Source organism: Dendrobates tinctorius, unplaced genomic scaffold (genome assembly GCF_039654945.1).
Source record: "Dendrobates tinctorius isolate UK_male_01 unplaced genomic scaffold, ASM3965494v1 ptg000113l, whole genome shotgun sequence".
In the NCBI taxonomy this organism is placed as follows: domain Eukaryota; kingdom Metazoa; phylum Chordata; class Amphibia; order Anura; family Dendrobatidae; genus Dendrobates; species Dendrobates tinctorius.
The window spans coordinates 2,308,005-2,329,248 of NW_027361781.1; the positions used below are offsets into that span (position 1 = coordinate 2,308,005).

Here is a 21,244-nt window from a genome sequence, read left to right on the forward strand (position 1 = left end):
AGTGAGTGCAGCTCTGGAGAATAATACAGGATATAACTCAGGATCAGTAATGTAATGTATGTACACAGTGACTGCACCAGCAGAATAGTGAGTGCAGCTCTGGGGTATAATACAGGATATAACTCAGGATCAGTAATGTAATGTATGTACACAGTGACTGCACCAGCAGAATAGTGAGTGCAGCTCTGGGGTATAATACAGGATGTAACTCAGGATCAGTAATGTAATGTATGTACACAGTGACTGCACCAGCAGAATAGTGAGTGCAGCTCTGGAGTATAATACAGGATGTAACTCAGGATCAGTAATGTAATGTATGTACACAGTGACTGTACCAGCAGAATAGTGAGTGCAGCTCTGGAGTATAATACAGGATGTAACTCAGGATCAGTAATGTAATGTATGTACACAGTGACTGTACCAGCAGAATAGTGAGTGCAGCTCTGGGGTATAATACAGGATGTAACTCAGGATCAGTAATGTAATGTATGTACACAGTGACTGGACCAGCAGAATAGTGAGTGCAGCTCTGGAATATAATACAGGATGTAACTCAGGATCAGTAATGTATGTACACAGTGACTGTACCAGCAGAATAGTGAGTGCAGCTCTGGAGTATAATACAGGATGTAACTCAGGATCAGTACAGGATCAGTAATGTAATCTATGTACACAGTGACTGCACCAGCAGAATAGTGAGTGCAGCTCTGGGATATAATACAGGATGTAACTCAGAATCAGTACAGGACCAGTAATGTAATCTATGTACACAGTGACTGCATCAGCAGAATAGTGAGTGCAGCTCTGGGGTATAATACAGGAGGTAACTCAGGATCAGTAATGTAATGTATGTACACAGTGACTGCACCAGCAGAATACTGAGTGCAGCTCTGGGGTATAATACAGGATGTAACTCAGGATCAGTAATGTAATGTATGTACACAGTGACTGCACCAGCAGAATAGTGAGTGCAGCTCTGGGGTATAATACAGGATGTAACTCAGGATCAGTAATGTAATGTATGTACACAGTGACTGCACCAGCAGAATAGTGAGTGCAGCTCTGGGGTATAATACAGGATGTAACTCAGGATCAGTAATGTAATGTATGTACACAGTGACTGCACCAGCAGAATAGTGAGTGCAGCTCTGGGGTATAATACAGGATGTAACTCAGGATCAGTAATGTAATGTATGTACACAGTGACTGCACCAGCAGAATAGTGACTGCAGCTATGGAGTATAATACAGGATGTAACTCAGGATCAGTAATGTAATGTATGTACACAGTGACTGTACCAGCAGAATAGTGAGTGCAGCTCTGGAGTATAATACAGGATGTAACTCAGGATCAGTAATGTAATGTATGTACATAGTGACTGCATCAGCAGAATAGCGAGTACAGCTCTGGAGTATAATACAGGATGTAACTCAGGATCAGTAATGTAATGTATGTACACAGTGACTGCACCAGCCGAATAGTGAGTGCAGCTCTGGGGTATAATACAGGATGTAACTCAGGATCACTAATGTAATGTATGTACACAGTGACTGCACCAGCAGAATACTGAGTGCAGCTCTGGGGTATAATACAGGATGTAACTCAGGATCAGTAATGTAATGTGTGTACACAGTGACTGCACCAGCAGAATAGTGAGTGCAGCTCTGGGGTATAATACAGGATGTAACTCAGGATCACTAATGTAATGTATGTGCACAGTGCCTGCACCAGCAGAATAGTGAGTGCAGCTCTGGAGTATAATACAGGATGTAACTCAGGATCAGTAATGTAATGTATGTACACAGTGACTGCACCAGCAGAATACTGAGTGCAGCTCTGGGGTATAATACAGGATGTAACTCAGGATCAGTAATGTAATGTATGTACACAGTGACTGCACCAGCAGAATAGTGAGTGCAGCTCTGGGGTATAATACAGGATGTAACTCAGGATCAGTAATGTAATGTATGTACACAGTGACTGTACCAGCAGAATAGTGAGTGCAGCTCTGGAGTATAATACAGGATGTAACTCAGGATCAGTAACGTAATGTATGTACACAGTGACTGTACCAGCAGAATAGTGAGTGCAGCTATGGAGTATAATACAGGATGTAACTCAGGATCAGTAATGTAATGTATGTACACAGTGACTGTACCAGCAGAATAGTGAGTGCAGCTCTGGAGTATAATACAGGATGTAACTCAGGATCAGTAATGTAATGTATGTACACAGTGACTGCATCCGCAGAATAGCGAGTGCAGCTCTGGAGTATAATACAGGATGTAACTCAGGATCAGTAATGTAATGTGTGTACACAGTGACTGCATCAGCAGAATAGTGAGTGCAGCTCTGGAGTATAATACAGGATGTAACTCAGGATCAGTAATGTAATGTATGTACACAGTGACTGCACCAGCAGAATACTGAGTGCAGCTCTGGGGTATAATACAGGATGTAACTCAGGATCAGTAATGTAATGTATGTACACAGTGACTGCACCAGCAGAATAGTGAGTGCAGCTCTGGGGTATAATACAGGATGTAACTCAGGATCAGTAATGTAATGTATGTACACAGTGACTGTACCAGCAGAATAGTGAGTGCAGCTCTGGAGTATAATACAGGATGTAACTCAGGATCAGTAACGTAATGTATGTACACAGTGACTGTACCAGCAGAATAGTGAGTGCAGCTATGGAGTATAATACAGGATGTAACTCAGGATCAGTAATGTAATGTATGTACACAGTGACTGTACCAGCAGAATAGTGAGTGCAGCTCTGGAGTATAATACAGGATGTAACTCAGGATCAGTAATGTAATGTATGTACACAGTGACTGCATCCGCAGAATAGCGAGTGCAGCTCTGGAGTATAATACAGGATGTAACTCAGGATCAGTAATGTAATGTATGTACACCGTGACTGCTCCAGCCGAATAGTGAGTGCAGCTCTGGGGTATAATACAGGATGTAACTCAGGATCAGTACAGGATCAGTAATGTAATGTATGTACACAGTGAGTGCACCAGCAGAATAGTGAGTGCAGCTCGGGGGTATAATACAGGATGTAACTCAGGATCAGTAATGTACTGTATGTACACAGTGACTGCACCAGCAGAATAGTGAGTGCAGCTCTGGAGTATAATACAGGATGTAACTCAGGATCAGTAATGTAATGTATGTACACAGTGACTGCATCCGCAGAATAGCGAGTGCAGCTCTGGAGTATAATACAGGATGTAACTCAGGATCAGTAATGTAATGTATGTACACCGTGACTGCTCCAGCCGAATAGTGAGTGCAGCTCTGGGGTATAATACAGGATGTAACTCAGGATCAGTACAGGATCAGTAATGTAATGTATGTACACAGTGAGTGCACCAGCAGAATAGTGAGTGCAGCTCGGGGGTATAATACAGGATGTAACTCAGGATCAGTAATGTAATGTATGTACACAGTGACTGCACCAGCAGAATAGTGAGTGCAGCTCGGGGGTATAATACAGGATGTAACTCAGGATCAGTGCAGGATAAGTAATATATGTACACAGTGACTCCCAGCACCAGAATACTGAGTGCAGCTCTGGAGTATAATACAAATGTAACGCTGTCTATTCTGCTCTGTACTGTTTTCTCCTACGCCTCATTGGGGGACACAGAGACTGTCGGTGTTATGCTGCTTGCCACTAGGAGGACTCTAAGTAAACCAGAAAAAAAGTTAACTCCTCCCCTGCAGTATACACCCTCTCGCTGGATGAGATATCTCCAGTTCATGCTTAGTGTCTGTAGGAGGCACTTGGGTCTGGTTTCAGACCCCACCGTTTTATTTTATTTTTCCGCCTACCGTGGGTAGGCTCAAAAATTTAGCCCCCGGATTTTCCGGCCTACTAGGCCGCAATTTGAATAGCGCCGCCCGCGCTATTATCGGCACCCCCTCGCCTTGGCGCCTCTCATAACTGACAAGACGCGCAATTCTAATCTCGGGGCCATGCCTTTTTACCTCAGCCTGCTCTGGACACGAGCTGTGGAGCGAGCATTCTGCTAGATACCGGGTGACACCGCAGGGCCACCGCTATTCCTCCCAGGGGACCCAGCACAGACCGGGTAAGCTGCATCTGCCCTCAGATTAAAGCTTAACCCCTTCCCGGCATATTCCCTTCAGCTGCAGACAGACTGCCGTTAACCCTTTCAGGAGCGCTATGTCTCAATCTAAGGAGGCTAAACGGGCTGCTAAAAAGCACACTGCGTTTTTTACCGTGTGTGCCACTTGCAAGTCTGCCTTACCCAGTGCACAGACTAATCCGTTATGCATGGCCTGCGCCCCGGCCTGCGCTCAATCGCCCCTCGCCGCTGCTGCTGACGGGCCTCCTGCATTTAGTACCCCTGAGTGGGCTGCGTCCCTGTCACGATCAGTGGAGTCTCTGACCTAGGGTATACTCTCCTTCCGGGAGGACTCTTTAAGTCAGAAGGCATCCTTACCCCCCGAGGAAGGCTCTGTTGTCGGCCGGGAACCGTCCTCCAGCAGGGGCCGTACGCGTTTAAGGGATGGTCAGGTCTCTAGAAAGCGGACCTATGACGCGTCCCCTAGTCCCGTTCGCGCCTCTGCATCTGCGACTCCTGTCTCTCGCTCTCCCTCTCCTGGAGTTCTCAGTGAGCACGACTCTGAATTCGAATCTGACACGTCAGCCCCTCAGAATCCCCCAACTGATCAAGAGTCGCTTGATTCTCTTATAGAATCAGTCAACAGGATTCTGAAGTTGGATGAGGATAATGTTCCCACTCCAGCACATCCTATCCAAGCGTGTGCACAGGTTATTTACCAGCCATCCGGACTTTAAGGAAATTGTCCAGAAACATAAGGATCATCTGGTTCACAGGGCAAAAGTCTACTCAGGCTAAATACCCTTTTGATTCAGACCTAATGAAGGATTGGTTACAGTCCCCTCCGGTGGACCCGCCTGTATCGCGTCTTGCTTTTAAAACGCTCCTATCCATTTCTGAGGGTTCCTCAATCAGAAACCTCACCGATCGTCAGATTGACTACCTTGCCCGTTCAGTATTTGAAGCTTCAGGAGCAGCGCTTTTTCCATCTTTCGTGGCAATTTGGGTCACTAAGGCAATGGCCGCTTGGGCAGAAGTCTTGATTACTTCCTTCCAGGGCACCAGTCTTCCTCCGGAGGCAACCACGGTCGCCAGGCAGATAATTCACCCAGCAGACTTTGTAGTGGATGCCTCTTTTGATGCCGCCAATTGCGCTGCTCAAACTGCCGCTAATGCGATCTCCATTAGAAGAGCCCTATGGCTCCGCGACTGGCGGGCGGATGCCACATCTAAAAGATCGTTGACTTCTCTCCCCTTTCAATCGGGTCGTCTTTTTGGAGAGAAACTGGATCAGCTCATTTCTGATGCTACCGGGTGAAAAACTAAATTCCTTTCTGAACAAACGGCTGTTCAGCTGTTTCGCAACCAACAGCCGATGCGCTTTCGATCTTTTCGCAACAACTCTGATTGGTCCTCCTCTACCTTCTCTTCCGGATCAGGTAAGTCTCCGCACGGATACAGAAGCTCCCAGGTCTCATACAGACCTAACCGCTCTTGGAAACCCAGGCCTAGGGCTTCTGGATCCAGGGGAGCCAGATCCGATAAATCTACCCAATGACTTGTTGCGGTATCCGGCGGACGCCGACAGAGTAGGCGGTCGCCTACTTTACTTCAGCCACACCTGGCTCGCGGTCATCCACGACAAGTGGGTCAGGGAGCTGGTGTCCTCCGGATGCAAGATAGAGTTTTCCTCTCCCCCTCCAACTCGCTTTTTCCTTTCCGCTCCCCCCAAGGGAAAGACAAGAGCCTTCCTTCGGGCTGTTCAGGCTCTCTTAAGAGACGGAGTCATCATTCCGGTCCCTCATCACGAAAGGTTCAGAGGATTTTATTCAAACCTTTTTGTGGTGCCAAAGAAGGACAGGACGATGCGACCCATTCGGGAGCTCAAACTGTTAAGTCAGTTTGTCATGGTTCGGCGATTCCGAATGGAATCCCTCCAATCAGTTGTCGCTTCCATGGAAAAAGTAGAGTTCCTAGCATCCATTGACATCAAGAACACTTACCTTCACATTCCGATCTGCCCGTCTCACCAGCAGTTCCTGCGTTTTGCAATTCACGAGGAACACTTCCAGTTCGTTGCCTTGCCCTTCGGACTCGCCACTGCCCCCAGGGTCTTTACCAAGGTCATGGCGGCTGTCATGGCCATTCTCCACTCTCGGGGAGTAGTGGTGTCACCGTATCTGGATGACCTGCTCATCAAGGGTCCGTCCCTTCCAGCCTGCGAGGAATCCGTGGAGATAACAGTAAATACACTTTCACGCCTGGGGTGGAAGATAAACTTCGCAAAGTCTTCCCCGAAACCGGCTCAGCAGATTTCCTCTTTAGGAATGATCTTGGACACTTCCCGCGGGTTGGTCATTCTCCCTCCAGAAAAGACGCAAGCCTTACAACAGGCAGTGTGGACTCTTTCCCGTCCAGCTTCTCACTCCATTCGTTTCAGCATGAGAGTTCTCGGAAAGATGGTGGCTGCGATGGAAGCAGTTCCATTTGCACAGTTCCATCTCCGTCCCTTACAACATGCGTTGCTGTTAGCTTGGGACAAGAACCCGTTCTCCCTGGACCGTCGGATCCTTCTGTCCCTGCGGGTCAGGCAAGCCCTCAGGTGGTGGACTCTGAGGACCTCCCTGAATCAAGGGAGGTCTTTTCTCCCAGTAAGATGGTTGGTGGTTGGTAGTAACCACCGACGCATGTCTTCTCGACTGGGGTGCGGTCTTTCGTCACCACATGGCACAGGGTCGTTGGTCGACCCGAGAGTCATGTTGTCTCCCCATCAACATTTTGGAGATACGAGCGATAAGATTTGCTCTACAGAGTTTCCACCATCTCCTCGCAAGGCACCCCATCAGGATCCAATCCGACAATGCCACGGCTGTAGCGTATATCAACCGCCAGGGAGGTACCCGGAGCAGGATGGTCATGCACGAAGTGAGTAACATCCTCCATTGGGCTGAGACCTACCATTTGCCCATCTCAGCAATTCACATGCCGGGCGTAGAAAATTGGGCGGCAGATTTTCTCAGTCGCCAAGGCATTGCCTCGGGAGAGTGGTCTCTTCATCCAGAAGTCTTTCACCAGATTAGTCATCGCTGGGGGACTCCGGATGTGAACCTCATGGCCTCCAGACTAAACAACAAGGTGTCTGTTCATTGCCCGATCGCGCGATCCATGCGTCATCTGAGCGTACGCTCTAGTTCTGCCATGGCACCGGTTCCGGCTCCCGTACATCTTTCCCCCTCTTCCCTTGCTTCCGAGGGTCATCAAGAAGATCAGAGCGGAGGGTGTACCAGTGATCCTAATTGCGCCAGATTGGCCGCGCCGAGCATGGTATGCAGAACTAACACAACAAGTCGCCGACGTCCCCTGGCAACTTCCAGATCGCACGGATCTGCTTTCTCAGGGCCCGATTTACCACCAGAACTCCGGGGCCCTGTCTTTAACGGCGTGGCCGTTGAATCCTGGATTTTACAACAGGCTGGGTTCTCTCTCAATGTGATTTCGACCATGATTAGTGCTAGGAAGCCTGTATCCAGGCGTATCTATCACCGCACCTGGAAAAGCTTCTGCAAGAATCATGGTCATTCCCCTCTGGTGTTCTCCATTCCGGCCATTTTGGAGTTCCATCAATCCGGATTAAAATCAGGCCTCGCGCTTAGCTCGCTCAAGAGCCAAATTTCGGCCTTGTCAGTGCTTTTCCAGCGCAAAATTGCCACCAAACCTCAGGTCAAGACGTTTATTCAAGGAGTTTCCCATGTGACGCCTCCTTATAGAAGGCCATTGGAATCATGGGACCTTAATCTGGTTCTCGGGGCCTTACAGGAGGCTCCTTTTGAACCGCTGCATGACGTGTCATTGACCGTCCTCTCTTGGAAAGTGGTCTTTCTAGTGGCAATTACGTCAATCAGACGAGTTTCGGAATTGGCAGCCCAGTCCTGCCGTTCTCCTTTCCTGAATTTTCATCAGGACAAAGTAGTTCTCAGGACGTCACCGTCCTTCCTGCCCAAGGTCGTCTCCTCTTTCCATCTCAACGAGGAAATTGTTTTGCCTTCCTTTTGTCCGGCGCCAGTTCATCGCATTGAGAAGGCCCTCCACACCCTGGATGTGGTTAGGGCGCTGAGACAGTACATCTCGCGGACGGCTCCCTTCCGCAAGTCAGATGCCCTGTTAATACTTCCAGAGGGGCATAGGAAGGGCCTAGCCGCTTCAAAAGCAACGCTAGCCAGGTAGATTCGCTCAGCGATTCAGGAATCCTACCGTGTCAGGAATGCGCCTGTGCTAGCGGGGATTAAGGGCGCACTCTACCCGGTCAGTGGGTGCCTCTTGGGCCATTCGGCACCAGGCCTCGGCAGAACAGGTCTGCAAGGCTGCGACTTGATCCAGTCTGCATACCTTTACAAAACATTACCAAATTCATTCTCAGGCCTCTGCAGATTCAGCTCTCGGCAGACGCATCTTGCAATCGGCAGTACCTCAGTGTTGACTCAGTGGTACATGGGGTATTAGCAGATGTATGCTCCCCACCCAGGGACTGCTTTTGGACGTCCCACTGTCTCTGTGTGCTCCAATGAGGCGTAGGAGAAATGGGGATTTTTGTGTACTCACCGTAAAATCCTTTTCTCCGAGCCATTCATTGGGGGACACAGCATCCGCCCTGTTTAGCCTTCTGGCTCATTTGTAGCATTCTTAGGTTTTGACATAGTTATGGTTATTGTTGACTGTTTAAGCTCCTACTGCTTTTTTCACTGAACTGGAGATATCTCATCCAGCGAGAGAATGTATACTGCAGGGGAGGAGTTAACTTTTTTTCTGGTTTACTTAGTGTCCTCTTAGTGGCAAGCAGCATAACACCCACTGTCTCTGTGTCCTCCAATGAATAGCTCGGAGAAAAGGATTTTACGGTGAGTACACAAAAATCCCTATTTCTAGATCTGGAGGTCCAGAAGCGTCACATGGCATTAAGCAGTTTGTTCATGGAGCTCCTGATGGTGATGAATAACGCCAGTGTGACCACCGCTGAATCTCTACGTGGAGCTCTGCTCAAGTGGATTGATAGCAAAGTGCAAGGCATGTTGGTGATGCCGCTCCTGACAGCAGCGTGCCAGAGCTTGGCATCGATTAAACACATGGCCGAGGCAACTGAAGCCTGTATACTGGCGTACTTCAGAGATGGTAAGTAGGCTCCTCCGGTCTCTGTATGACAATTCGTGCCATCACATTGTTCTTCTTTTATATGGGGACGACTGGTGTCTCCTCTCCACCATCCAGCGGGGACGTAGAGAACTTTTATTACATGTGTTTAGATCACATAATCTGATCTATGTTGTTTGCATTCATCACACTTAAAGGGCCTGTCCAGGTCAGATAACAAGTGGAAAGCCTTTACCTAGAGCTTTTCTCTCTCTGCGGAGGAGCTGCCCTGTCCTCTTATGATTGCTGCTGTTGTAGCTGTTTTCGTTCTGACCCAAAGTCAGGCATGTCAGATCACCAGTGAGGCCAAATTAGGAGTTTACACCCTTAATTTACAAGTGCTTGGAGAAAAAGAAACCTTAACACAGGTTGTGAGCAAGTCACTTTATCTGACATAATGAAAAACAAGGCAATATTTTATACCATTTACAACAAATGTAACTCTATGTAGCTCATGTAGCCCCCACCGTTATCCAGGGTCAAACTTTATTTACCATGTACCCAGAACATGTTGTTGCTGACTATTGAGAACATATATGGTAACAAGTATAGTCTCCTTGAAGAGGAGACTGGCAGACTGCTGCGTCATGAGAATAAAAACATAGCAATGAAAGGCAAAAGGTAATTGAAGAATTAAAGGCGTATAAAGGCAAACCATTAACCCTTCTATATCAATTTCTCCCTTTTGTAAATGGTATAACCTTTGCCACGGGGTTACTGTCTCATGGGTCTAGTGCCCATAAGGGGGCTTCCTACCTGCTTCGCCCATCCACCCTCAGTGTGGACACTCACTTTCTCCGTCAGCAATGGCTATCTGGGGTCTATGATACACTACGGAAGGTTCAGCCTTAGATTCCTTTTTCACACATATATTATTCAGTAGCTTAAGTAATACATATATTAGCGCCTTTACGGCTAAGCAAAACAACAAAATTTGCATACAAGTCTGTACAATGCCAAAATCCATCCTGCTAGGTCATTAAACCAATTTGCTGGATTTAAAAAAAAGAGAATGTGTTACCCCACCAGGAGATTCCTGCTGATTGCTAGAGGGTCCCAGGGGAACACTACTGATCTGTGAGGGTCCTGGAGGGTTGATTCATTCCAATGCCAGCAATGCTAATCTGTCAGAGGACCCCCTGAACACCTATACCCAACGTATATTCTCAATGCAAATGACTGATAGGAGGGTGATAACACGAGAAAAAGTTCTTGCTTCATCCTCCCCTTGCAGTGGAGGCGGCACAGGGGTAGGATAACCGTGACAGACTGTGATCTGTGTTCCTGATGTCACTTTCCGTTCCCCCATTCCTACTCCGCCACTTACAAAGAAAAGTTACATAACTATTCCTGCCTGTGTTATACTTCAGAGCTGCATTCGCAATTTGTCAGCATCTCATCCGGTTCCGTATTCCGAGTGTCATCTCATACTGAACACCATGCATGGGTGTGTCTGACGATAAGAAGAATTGTGAATGCAGCTCTGGACTATAACAAAAACACAACCCAGGACTCGTGCATTATAAATATTCCTACTTATAGTTATACTGAGTATGTAGAATGGTGTTTAAAGTCGTCCCCCCCTATTTGTTTCATTCCCAGAGACCCTGCACTCCCAGAACCCAGGTTGGGGCCCGATCCTGGCCTCCTTGCAGGTGCCCGAACTTACTACTGAGGAGTTTCTCCAAGAATGCCTCACCCTGGGCAGTTACCTAACACTTCATGTGTACGTTCTGCAATGTCTGAACCGAGAGCAGACCCTCGCCAACGAGCTGCGGATGCTGGTGAAAATCTCCAAGTGGATCGAGCAGGCGCAGCCGAGGTAAAAACCTCATATAAAAAACCTGACATAAAATATCCCGTAGACTGGAAGTGGTCTGCAAGGGAGTTTACCCCCCACTTAGCTTCCTTTTCTAGTATTGGGATTCCTCTTGCTGCAAGCGCCAATTGATGCGGTTCCTTAACTCCTTTTTTTTGTTTTGTTTTTGGCCCCTTTATTTTTTTTTTTTCACCCATATTCCAGGAATCTTACTTTTTTTTTTTAATTCTTCTTCTATCATCTTAACTGTAAGGGTATGTGCACACACTGCAGATTCACCTGTGGGTTTTTTCCCGCGGAACCGCAGGTAAAGTGACCTGCGGTTTTGCTGCGGTTTTGCCCTGCGGTTTCACACCTCTACTATGTTAGGCCATGTGCACACGCTGCGGTTTTTGCTGCGGTTCTGCTGCGGTTTTGGCTCTGCAGAACTGCAGCAGTTCCGCAGACATGGTACTTTACCATGTTAGCCTATGGGTTTTCAAAATCGCAGTGCTCACGCTGCGGTTTTTTACCTGCGGAAAAGCTGCGTTTTTTTTCCCACAGCATGTCAATTGTTTCTGCGGATTCTGCTGCGGTTTCACACCTTTAACATAGAAGAGGTGTGAAACCGCAGGGCAAAACCGCAGGCCAAACCGCAGGTCACTTTACCTGCAGTTTTACCTGCGGTTCCGCGGGAAAAAACCTGCAGGTGAATCTGCAGTGTGTGCACATAGCCTTAAAGGTGTGAAACCGCAGCGTGTGCACATGGCCTAAGAGCGCTTGTTTTCTGCAGAACATCTTGTTGCTTTTGAATGACACCATTCATTTTACCATATAATGCAATAAAAAAAAAAAAAATTTAAAAGAAAAAATAATTAAATTCCGCCATTATTTTTTGGAGTTTGTTTTTTTTTCTTTGCATGTCTGGAGTTTGTTTTTTTTTGATTTTTTGTTGTTGTTTTCTTTGCGGTTAACAAAAAAAAAAAGACCCGGGGACATTTTTCTTCGCGTCAGTATGATTACGGTGCTGGCAAAAATAAAAAAAATGATGTATTCCCAGCTTCTCAGACCCGTAATTTTTCATTTCTTGTTAATAGCATTGGGGGCACAAGACTTTGGATATATACCTTGCCACTAGGAGGCGTAACATTAGGTATAAAAAGAAAAAAAAGTGTTGCCTCTGTCGGGTGAGCTATCCCCATTTCTCAGGCACGAGGCAGCTCCGTTTTACCATAGTGTCATTCGGAGGCAGACACAACCTGAATCAGGTTTTTCTTATATTATCTTTCCAGATTTGTCCCAGGTGGGATGGTTGTCCTCCACCTTTAGGTTGTTATCTACGAAGGACACAACGTGCACTCTACAGTGTCATTTCCGCCTGTGACGATTTTTGACGGATTTTTGGTACTTAATGAGAAATCCCTTTCTCTTAGCCTTTATTGGGGGACACAGTTTCCACTCTTATGGGCTCTTAGGGATGTTTTTCCTCCTCCTGGTGGTAGCAGCATGCACCCATGGTTTCCTGTGTCCCCCGTGAAGGCTATGGAAATGGATTTTACTCTAAGTACCAAAATTCCTTTTTGTTTTTTTTTTTCTTCATTTTTAGCTCCGTCCATGAAGAACCCAAACTCTTCCTGTGGATCCATAAGATTCTGCAGTTGTCTCTGATTCAGGTGGAACAGAACGACATTGAAGTGACCGAGCATGTCCTCCGGATCCTGATCTCAGTCCAGGCTCGCCTCTGCCTCCTCGGTGAGGAAAGAATGTCTACTGGTATCCTGGGGGCTATTGGCCTTGGAAGAAAGTCTCCTCTCTCAGCCAGGTAAGGCCCCATGTCATGAGGGACATCTCTGTTATTTCTCAGCAACATTTAGCTTCTGTTTCCTTACATGAAACACATCTGTAAATGTTCAGAAACCTACTAAGTCCCACAAAAATCTGTCTAGCAATTTCCAGGAAATAAAAGGGAGGGAGGAGGGGGATGCAGCTGCAGTTTATTTCTGTGTCTACAATTGCATGCTGTGAGAGGGGAGGAGGAGCAGGGGTAGAACGACACCAGATTACACGAGAGTGCAGCAATAGCATCCCCTCAATGAAGAAACCACTCGTCACACCATGTAAATTGATAAGGATGGAAAAGGCCCCTAAAACACAGATTATTGCTATGCAGCATTCAATATAGATTTACAGCTTCATCCCCTTTGTATACAGCCGTGAGAACTTATGGGATGTGAGTTTTCTAAGTGGGCTGAGCTTGTGAGGTCTCTTTAGAGCATGTCGTATAATCTCTTGTTTTATGCTTATTTCAGATTTAGGATTATCTCGCGCAGTCTGGCAGTCTTTATTTTAGCCCAGATTCCTTCTGAAAATCAAGTGCGCCTTAAGGCAGGGACTGGACCTCATCTGTCTCCAAAAGCTCAACAGGTAACTATAACTTTATTATATATTCAGATCAGATGTGTAAGTACAGTCTTATCTTGTACAAATCCTGGGGTCTTATATTTTTTATTGCTCAGGGCAGTATTCACTATTCTGCAGGCTTCAGAGCTGAAATATCCAAGCATTGCTGCTTTATTAAGGTCTGAAAGCCTAGCGTTCACAGTCCAGTAATTACATGTTCCCCTGCATTCAGTGTCAGACTAGTGCCAAATGGGCCGGTACTGTCAGTGGGCCACATACAATTCACATAACCTTCAGTGATCTGCTTCCCCAAGACGCGACTACTGATAAAGTCTGTGGCAAAGTAATAAGCCATCAGCTCCCTGCTCCGTTACTCACCTTGGCATTCTGCAAGCTGCTTCATGCTGCTGCATTATTACTATGTGGAGGCACAAAGGGGACATTATAACTATGCAGAGGCACAAAGGGGACATTATTACTATGCGGAGGCACAAAGGGGACATTATTACTATGCGGAGGCACAAAGGAGACATTATTACTATGCGGAGGCACAAAGGAGACATTATTACTATGCGGAGGCACAAAGGAGACATTACTACTATGTGGAGGCACGAAGGAGGCATTATTACTATGCGGAGGCACGAAGGGGGCATTATTACTATGCGGAGGCACAAAGGAGACATTACTACTATGTGGAGGCACGAAGGGGGCATTATTACTATGCGGAGGCACGAAGGGGGCATTATTACTATGCGGAGGCACAAAGGAGACATTATTACTATGTGGAGGCACAAAGGGGGCATTATTACTATGCGGAGGCACAAAGGAGACATTATTACTATGCTGAGGCACAAAGGTGGCATTATTACTATGCTGAGGCACAAAGGAGACATTATTACTATGCTGAGACACAAAGGTGGCATTATTACTATGTGGAGGCACTCAAAAGGGGCATTATTACTATGTGGAGGCACAAAGGGGACATTATAACTATGCGGAGGCACAAAGGGGACATTATTACTATGCGGAGGCACAAAGGAGACATTATTACTATGTGGAGGCACAAAGGGGGCATTATTACTATGCGGAGGCACAAAGGAGACATTATTACTATGCTGAGGCACAAAGGTGGCATTATTACTATGTGGAGGCACTCAAAAGGGGCATTATTACTATGCGGAGGCACAAAGGGGACATTATTACTATGCGGAGGCACAAAGGGGACATTATTACTATGCGGAGACACAAAGGAGACATTATTACTATGCGGAGGCACAAAGGGGACATTATTACTATGCGGAGGCACAAAGGGGACATTATTACTATGCGGAGGCACAAAGGGGACATTATTACTATGCGGAGGCACAAAGGAGACATTATTACTATGCGGAGGCACAAATGAGACATTATTACTATGTGGAGGCACAAAGGGGGCATTATTACTATGCAGAGGCACAAAGGTGGCATTATTACTATGTGGAGGCACTCAAAAGGGGCATTATTACTATGTGGAAGGACAAATGGGGCTTTATTACTATATGGAGGCACAAAGAGAGCATTGTTACTATGTGGAGGCACAAAGGGGGCATTATTACTATGTGGAGGAACAAAGGGGACATTATCACTATGTGGAGACATAGATCCGTCATTATTACTTCAGAGGAACTACCCTAAGGACTGTTGTCAGCTGGAGATGGATACATGTGCTATGGTCTGGTATATGTTGTTTGGAGAAGCATAGGCTTTGACTGCAGATTATACCGGTGGGAGATCTAAAACTGTGGGCCAAAGGGGACATTAGGGCCCACAAAGATCAAAGGGGCATTAGGGCATTATTACTATATGGAGGAACAGGGGGCATTATTACTATGTGGAAGGACAAAGGGGGTATTATTACTATATGGAGGAACAGGGGGCATTATTACTATGTGGAAGGACAAAGGGGGCATTATTACTATGTGGAGGCACACAAAAGAGGCATTATTTTTTATGTGGAGGAACAAAGGGGACAATTTTACTAAGTGGAAGAACAAAGGGGGAATTAGGGCATTATTACTATGTGGAGGAACAGGGGGCATTATTACTATGTGGAAGGACAAGGGGGACATTATTACTATGTTGAGTCACAAATGGGGCATTATTACTATATGGAGGAACAGGGGGCATTATTACTATGTGATAGGACAAAGGAGGCTATATTACTATGTCGAGTCACAAAGGGGACATTATTACTATGTGGAAACATAAAGGGCACATTATTACTATGTGAAGGCACAAAGGGGTCATTACTATGTGGAGGCATAAAAGGGACATTATTACTATGTGAAAGAACAAAGGAGGCATTATTACGTACTCTGTGGAGGAACAGGGGGCATTATTACTATGTGGAAGGACAAAAGGGGCATTATTGCTATGTGGAGGAACAAAGGGGGCATTATTACTATGTGGAGGAGCAAAGGGGGCATTATTACTATGTGGAGACATAGATCTGCCATTATTTCTACAGGGGGAACTACCCTAAGGACTGTTGTTGTCAGCTGGAGATGGATACATGTGCTATGGTCTGGTGTATGTTGTTTGGAGAAGCATAGGCTTTGACTGCAGATTATACCGGTGGGAGATGTAAAACTGTGGGCCAACCCAAAGTTGGGAGAAGGTGGGTATTGCCTGGTATGGGGGCAGTGGGACTAATGGCCCCGGGTTGGGATCTTGTGGACTGGGGGCATTGCATTGTGGACATCTACCTGGAGTTGCTGTAGGACTATGGACATAAGGAATAAAAAAAATGTTGCATCGTTATCCTGCCTAGGTGATTATTCCAACCCACAACCTCAGATCCTCACAAAACTATTACAGTTTATAGATTTAATCTGGAAAAATAGGCAGTGTTTATAAAAATATACAAAGATAATACAAAATGAGAGCAAACTACACGATATATACATTTTCATAAAATAAAATGGGAAAACAAAAGAAAATTATTAAACCTGATGTCATGGCTCAGACCTTAGGAAAACAGACAGAACCCTCAGCAAGCTGTACCTTTCAGGACTGACAAATGACCAAATCCCAAACTCTAGATTTTTATTAGATTAAGGTTACACTCGCATACATCCCCTTGGTGAGGTCATATGGGGGCTGGTTGTAGGATGTGCTAGGAGTTTTAGATTTTTATGAGATCCCTAACTTTCAGGATATGTTCACCCCTGCAGGTCCTAGGCAGTAGATATTGTCATCATGTTTCCAATTGTGATTTTACCTTTCTATAGAGATGAAACATGGCAGAGATAGCTTCATCTATCTGACTGATATTAAGTTATAGATGTTAGAACAGCCTTACGGTGATGTGGTTGAATGCGTTATGTTCATCACTTCAGTACACACTGAAAATATATCTCCTGTAAATATCGGATCAACACAAACCCCAATATTCATCACTGACCACTGGCTCTAAAAAGTCTGCGATCAGTGCTTTGAAGAGAGGAAGTGTACTTCTCTGCCTCTGAATAAACATATCCCAGGCTTAGTGTCTAGCTCCCAGAGAAGATATCTGCTGTAATTACAAGGTCACTGCAGGAGGTCCCTTCTTCAATGGAGGTTGTAGTGTCAGCTTTCTCTCTCTCTGTCACTTCCCTAGTTATAATTATAATTAGCTTCTCTCTTCCCTAGTTATCATTAATCCCATGAAATGTCGCCTCACAGGAGATGTCTTTATGGATTTTTTATTTTTTTTCTGCGACACCTAGACACAAAAAAATGGAGTAAAAAGTTATCAAAATTTTGCATAGAAAAACACATGGCATCACTGACAGTCATCTCCATCCCACAATGAAAGCGGCTTGTGAACTTTAAATTTTTTCTGTGTGTGGCCCATTTACCTGTCTGGGATTTAGACCCCTGCTGTAGATACTGTGTAACTCCAGTACATAGCTGGCTGTCCTGCTTTTGATAAACTATGCATCTGGCAGCACACTGATCCTCTTTACGGTCTATTCTATTACCTTCTCTTTTCTTAAAGCACCACTCCAGTGTTTTTTTTCATTTAACCGCTAGAGTGGGGCTTTAAATGTAAGCCTGCTGTCTCATACTCCCCTTACGTCGTTTTCATCTGTTTTCACTGCTGCTCCCGTCGGTCTGTAGCGAAAATTGACCTGTCTGCAGCTCCAGTGTTTCATAGAGTGGCGCGGAGGTCACTTTTCAATACAAGCACATCAGAGACTGTAATGGGTTTCTAACTAATAAGTCATGTCAGACTAACTTAATTTCCTTCTATGACGGTATCACTGATTGGGTGGATCAAGGAAATGCTGAAGATATAGTATATCTTGACTTCAGCAAAGCATTTGACAAAGTCTCTCATACAATCCTTATTGAAAAAATGACTAAGTATGGAATGGACAAGGCAACTGTTAGGTGGATTCATAACTGGCTTAGTGATCGGACCCAAAGAGTGGTCGTAAATGGCTGTACATCCAGTTGGAAGAATGTCTCAAGTGGGGTACCACAGGGCTCTGTCCTGGGCCCTGTATTGTTCAACATCTTTATCAACGATTTAGATGAAGGAATTGAGGGTAAACTGATTAAATTTGCTGATGACACAAAGCTAGGAGGGATAGCTAATACTAGAGAAGAGAGAGAGAGGATTCAAAAAGATTTAAATAAACTGGAGAAGTGGGCAGCAACTAACAGAATGGTTTTTAACAGGGAGAAATGCAAAGTACTACATCTGGGCAATAAAAATGAAAAAAGCATATATAGAATGGGAGGAATAGGGCTAAGTGACAGCACATGTGAAAAAGACTTGGGTATACTAATAGATCACAGACTGAATATGAGTCAACAGTGTGATGCAGCAGCAAAAAAGGCAAATGCAATTCTAGGATGTATTAACAGAAGCATACAGTCTAGATCACGTGAAGTCATTATTTCCCTCTACTCCTCTTTGGTCAGACCTCATCTGGAATATTGTGTCCAGTTTTGGGCACCACATTTTAAAAAAGACATCAACAAACTGGAGCAAGTTCAGAAAAGAGCGACCAGAATGGTGACCGGTCTGCAAACCCTGTCTTATGAGGAAAGGTTGCAGGATTTGGGAATGTTTAGTTTGCAAAAGAGAAGACTGAGAGGAGACTTAATAGCTGTCTACAAATATCTAAAGGGCTGTCACATTGTAGAAGGATCAACTTTATTCTCATTTGCACAAGGAAAGACTAGAAGCAATGGGATGAAGCTGAATGGGAAGAGACACAGATTAGATATTAGAAAAAACTTTTTGACAGTTAGAGTGATCAATGAGTGGAACAGGCTGCCACGAGAAGTGGTGAGTTCTCCTTCAATGGAAGTCTTCAAACAGAGGCTGGACAGACATCTGACTGGGATGATTTAGCGAATCCTGCTTTGAGCAGGGGGTTGGACCAGATGGCCCAGGAGGTCCCTTCCAACTCTACGATTCTATGATTCTAAGTCTATGAGAGCCTCTTTCTGGCCTCATTCTGGCTGATAGACTTGTATTGAGATCCTATGATGTAGCTTCTGGCCAGTCAGAAGCTACTGTCACAAGATGGAGCCACATGACTGGAGCAGAACCGAAAAACTGTGAAGATGCCGGAGGGCGAGTGTATGACCGGGGAACAAGACTTAGACTTAAAGCACTACTCCAGGGCTGAAAAAACCCCAACAAAACGCTGGAGTGGTGCTTTAATGTTACCAGCACATCAGAGACTGTAATAAGTGGTAATGCCCCTAAGTGTTCAGGAAGGGAAGATCACAGAGCCCAAAAATAGAGGAAAGCACAGTGGAGAGAGTATCGCAGAGGCCGATTAGGGGGAGACGAGGGGCAACAAACACTCTCAGCATAAGTGTCAGTTCCAGTTAGAAAAGATCGCTGATGGTCAGTAGATGGAGGAATCAGTCCAGGAATGAAGCTGTGCTGATGCCAGAGATCTAGTGAAGACAGCAGCTTCCTGGACACACAGGCCGCACATCCAGCCTATACTACTGGGGGGCGGAGAGGAAAATGTTAAAACTCAGAGTACCCTCTATATAAAGGGGGAAATTAATGAATAAGGCAATGGAGATCCTTTACCAGTCAGCAGTGCTGGTCGACCTGCAGGATCTCCAATCACTAGGTGCCAAGTGAGGGGACTTGGGCATAATTTTAGTGATGTCTTTGCCCATAAGGTAATCTGTATCTCTATATTCCAGGCATTGAATACCGTGGAGTCGCTGAGCTCTGGTAAACAGTATGCGGAGTACCAGGAGCAGATCTCGCAGGCCGTTCAGTTTATCCAGTACCCGGGCCACTGTCTTCAGGACGGGAACACGCTGCTAGCCCTCCTCATCAACTCCCTGTACCCAGAAGTGCATTATCTGAACATCATCCGATAACTGGGGAAGATCCCGCATCTGGGACTCTTGGTTTTTTTTTTAATGTTTTTTTTTTTTCTTCCTCTCCATGTTTTGGTGCCTACTTTTTTTCCCATGCATTTCATGTTTTAGAACAAAAAAAATGATGTATTGATGTTTATGTGTGCAATAGTTAAAGGAAGAAAAGTTATGGACGTGTCAAGTCTGGTGTAGCAGCTGGAAAGAGATTATATATATATATATAGTCAACAGGAAAGGATATTGTGAATACAATTTCAGGCATGTTGCCGCCTTAAAGAGGCTCTCCACTCAAATTTTTTTTTTTTTTTTAAATATGACTACTAATGCAGGCTAATAATGGGATGACATGACGTGATTGTGACAGGCTGCTTTCCTTCTCTTTTGTCAGAGGCACAATTCGTTTTACCCTATTTGAGCCATTTTTTTTTTTGGGTGTAATTATATCTGTGTCCACAAGAGGGCAGTATTATATTAAATTCTTGTCAAGAAGAGGGAGAAGTAGAAATATTCTTCCGATGGGCGACAGCGGGCGCAGGGCAAAGTGTGTAAAGTCTGTGCTCCTTGCCGAGACAGGACGGCAGAGACATATAGGATATAAAAGTGTATTTAGCAAATGTTAATCATTTTATCACCTCACCATTGGAGGAACGTTTACCGCACCACTAATGTGAATATCCTTTGGAGTCAGAGTTTCCCTTTAATTGTTCCAATACATTCGTTTATTACTACTTGATGGCAACTTTCACAATCCCCTGGATATAGAATGACAGTGCCAAAAAAAAGACGCCATGATCCACTGTGCCTGAAGGACATGAGATTTAGTGATGTTATTGGATAATTTGAAAGACGGACTAAAAGGGTCAGCAGCTAAAGGGTTAATTGCCAAACCAGAAATGTATATGTGTATTATGTGTCTGTAGTTACTAGTGGAAGTGATGTATGATGTATATGTGATTTATTTATAAAAAGGGCTTTCATCATTATGTAGCTCGCTCCTTGCCTGCTATTTGTTTGAAAGTAAACAATCCACGTACCGGATCTGAACAGAAGCTGAACAGGCGTAACTAAAAAGGGTACAGTCCCCCTAATTACAAGATGATCAACTGTGTACATACATTACATTACTGATCCTGAGTTACATCCTGTATTATACCCCAGAGCTGCACTCACTATTCTGCTGGTGTAGTCACTGTGTACATACATTACTGATCCTGTACTGATCCTGAGTTACATCCTGTATTATACCCCAGAGCTGCACTCACTATTCTGCTGGTGCAGTCACTGTGTACATACAGGATGTAACTCAGGATCAGTAATGTAATGTATGTACACAGTGACTGCACCAGCAGAATAGTGAGTGCAGCTCTGGGGT

General features: G+C 45.3%; 1 protein-coding gene across 1 annotated transcript in view; it reads left to right on the plus strand.

Moving 5' to 3' along the window:
• The window catches only part of EPG5 (ectopic P-granules 5 autophagy tethering factor), a 134,295-nt gene extending 113,440 nt beyond the window's left edge, over positions 1–20,855 (plus strand). The window contains exons 40-44 of the mRNA XM_073589774.1: positions 9,027–9,269; positions 10,890–11,109; positions 12,692–12,907; positions 13,395–13,509; positions 19,690–20,855. Of these exons, the coding sequence (XP_073445875.1) occupies positions 9,027–9,269; positions 10,890–11,109; positions 12,692–12,907; positions 13,395–13,509; positions 19,690–19,872 (977 nt within the window). The 3' untranslated portion in view covers positions 19,873–20,855. The remainder of the gene's footprint in view (positions 1–9,026; positions 9,270–10,889; positions 11,110–12,691; positions 12,908–13,394; positions 13,510–19,689) is intronic.
• The last annotated feature ends 389 nt before the right edge of the window (positions 20,856–21,244 follow it).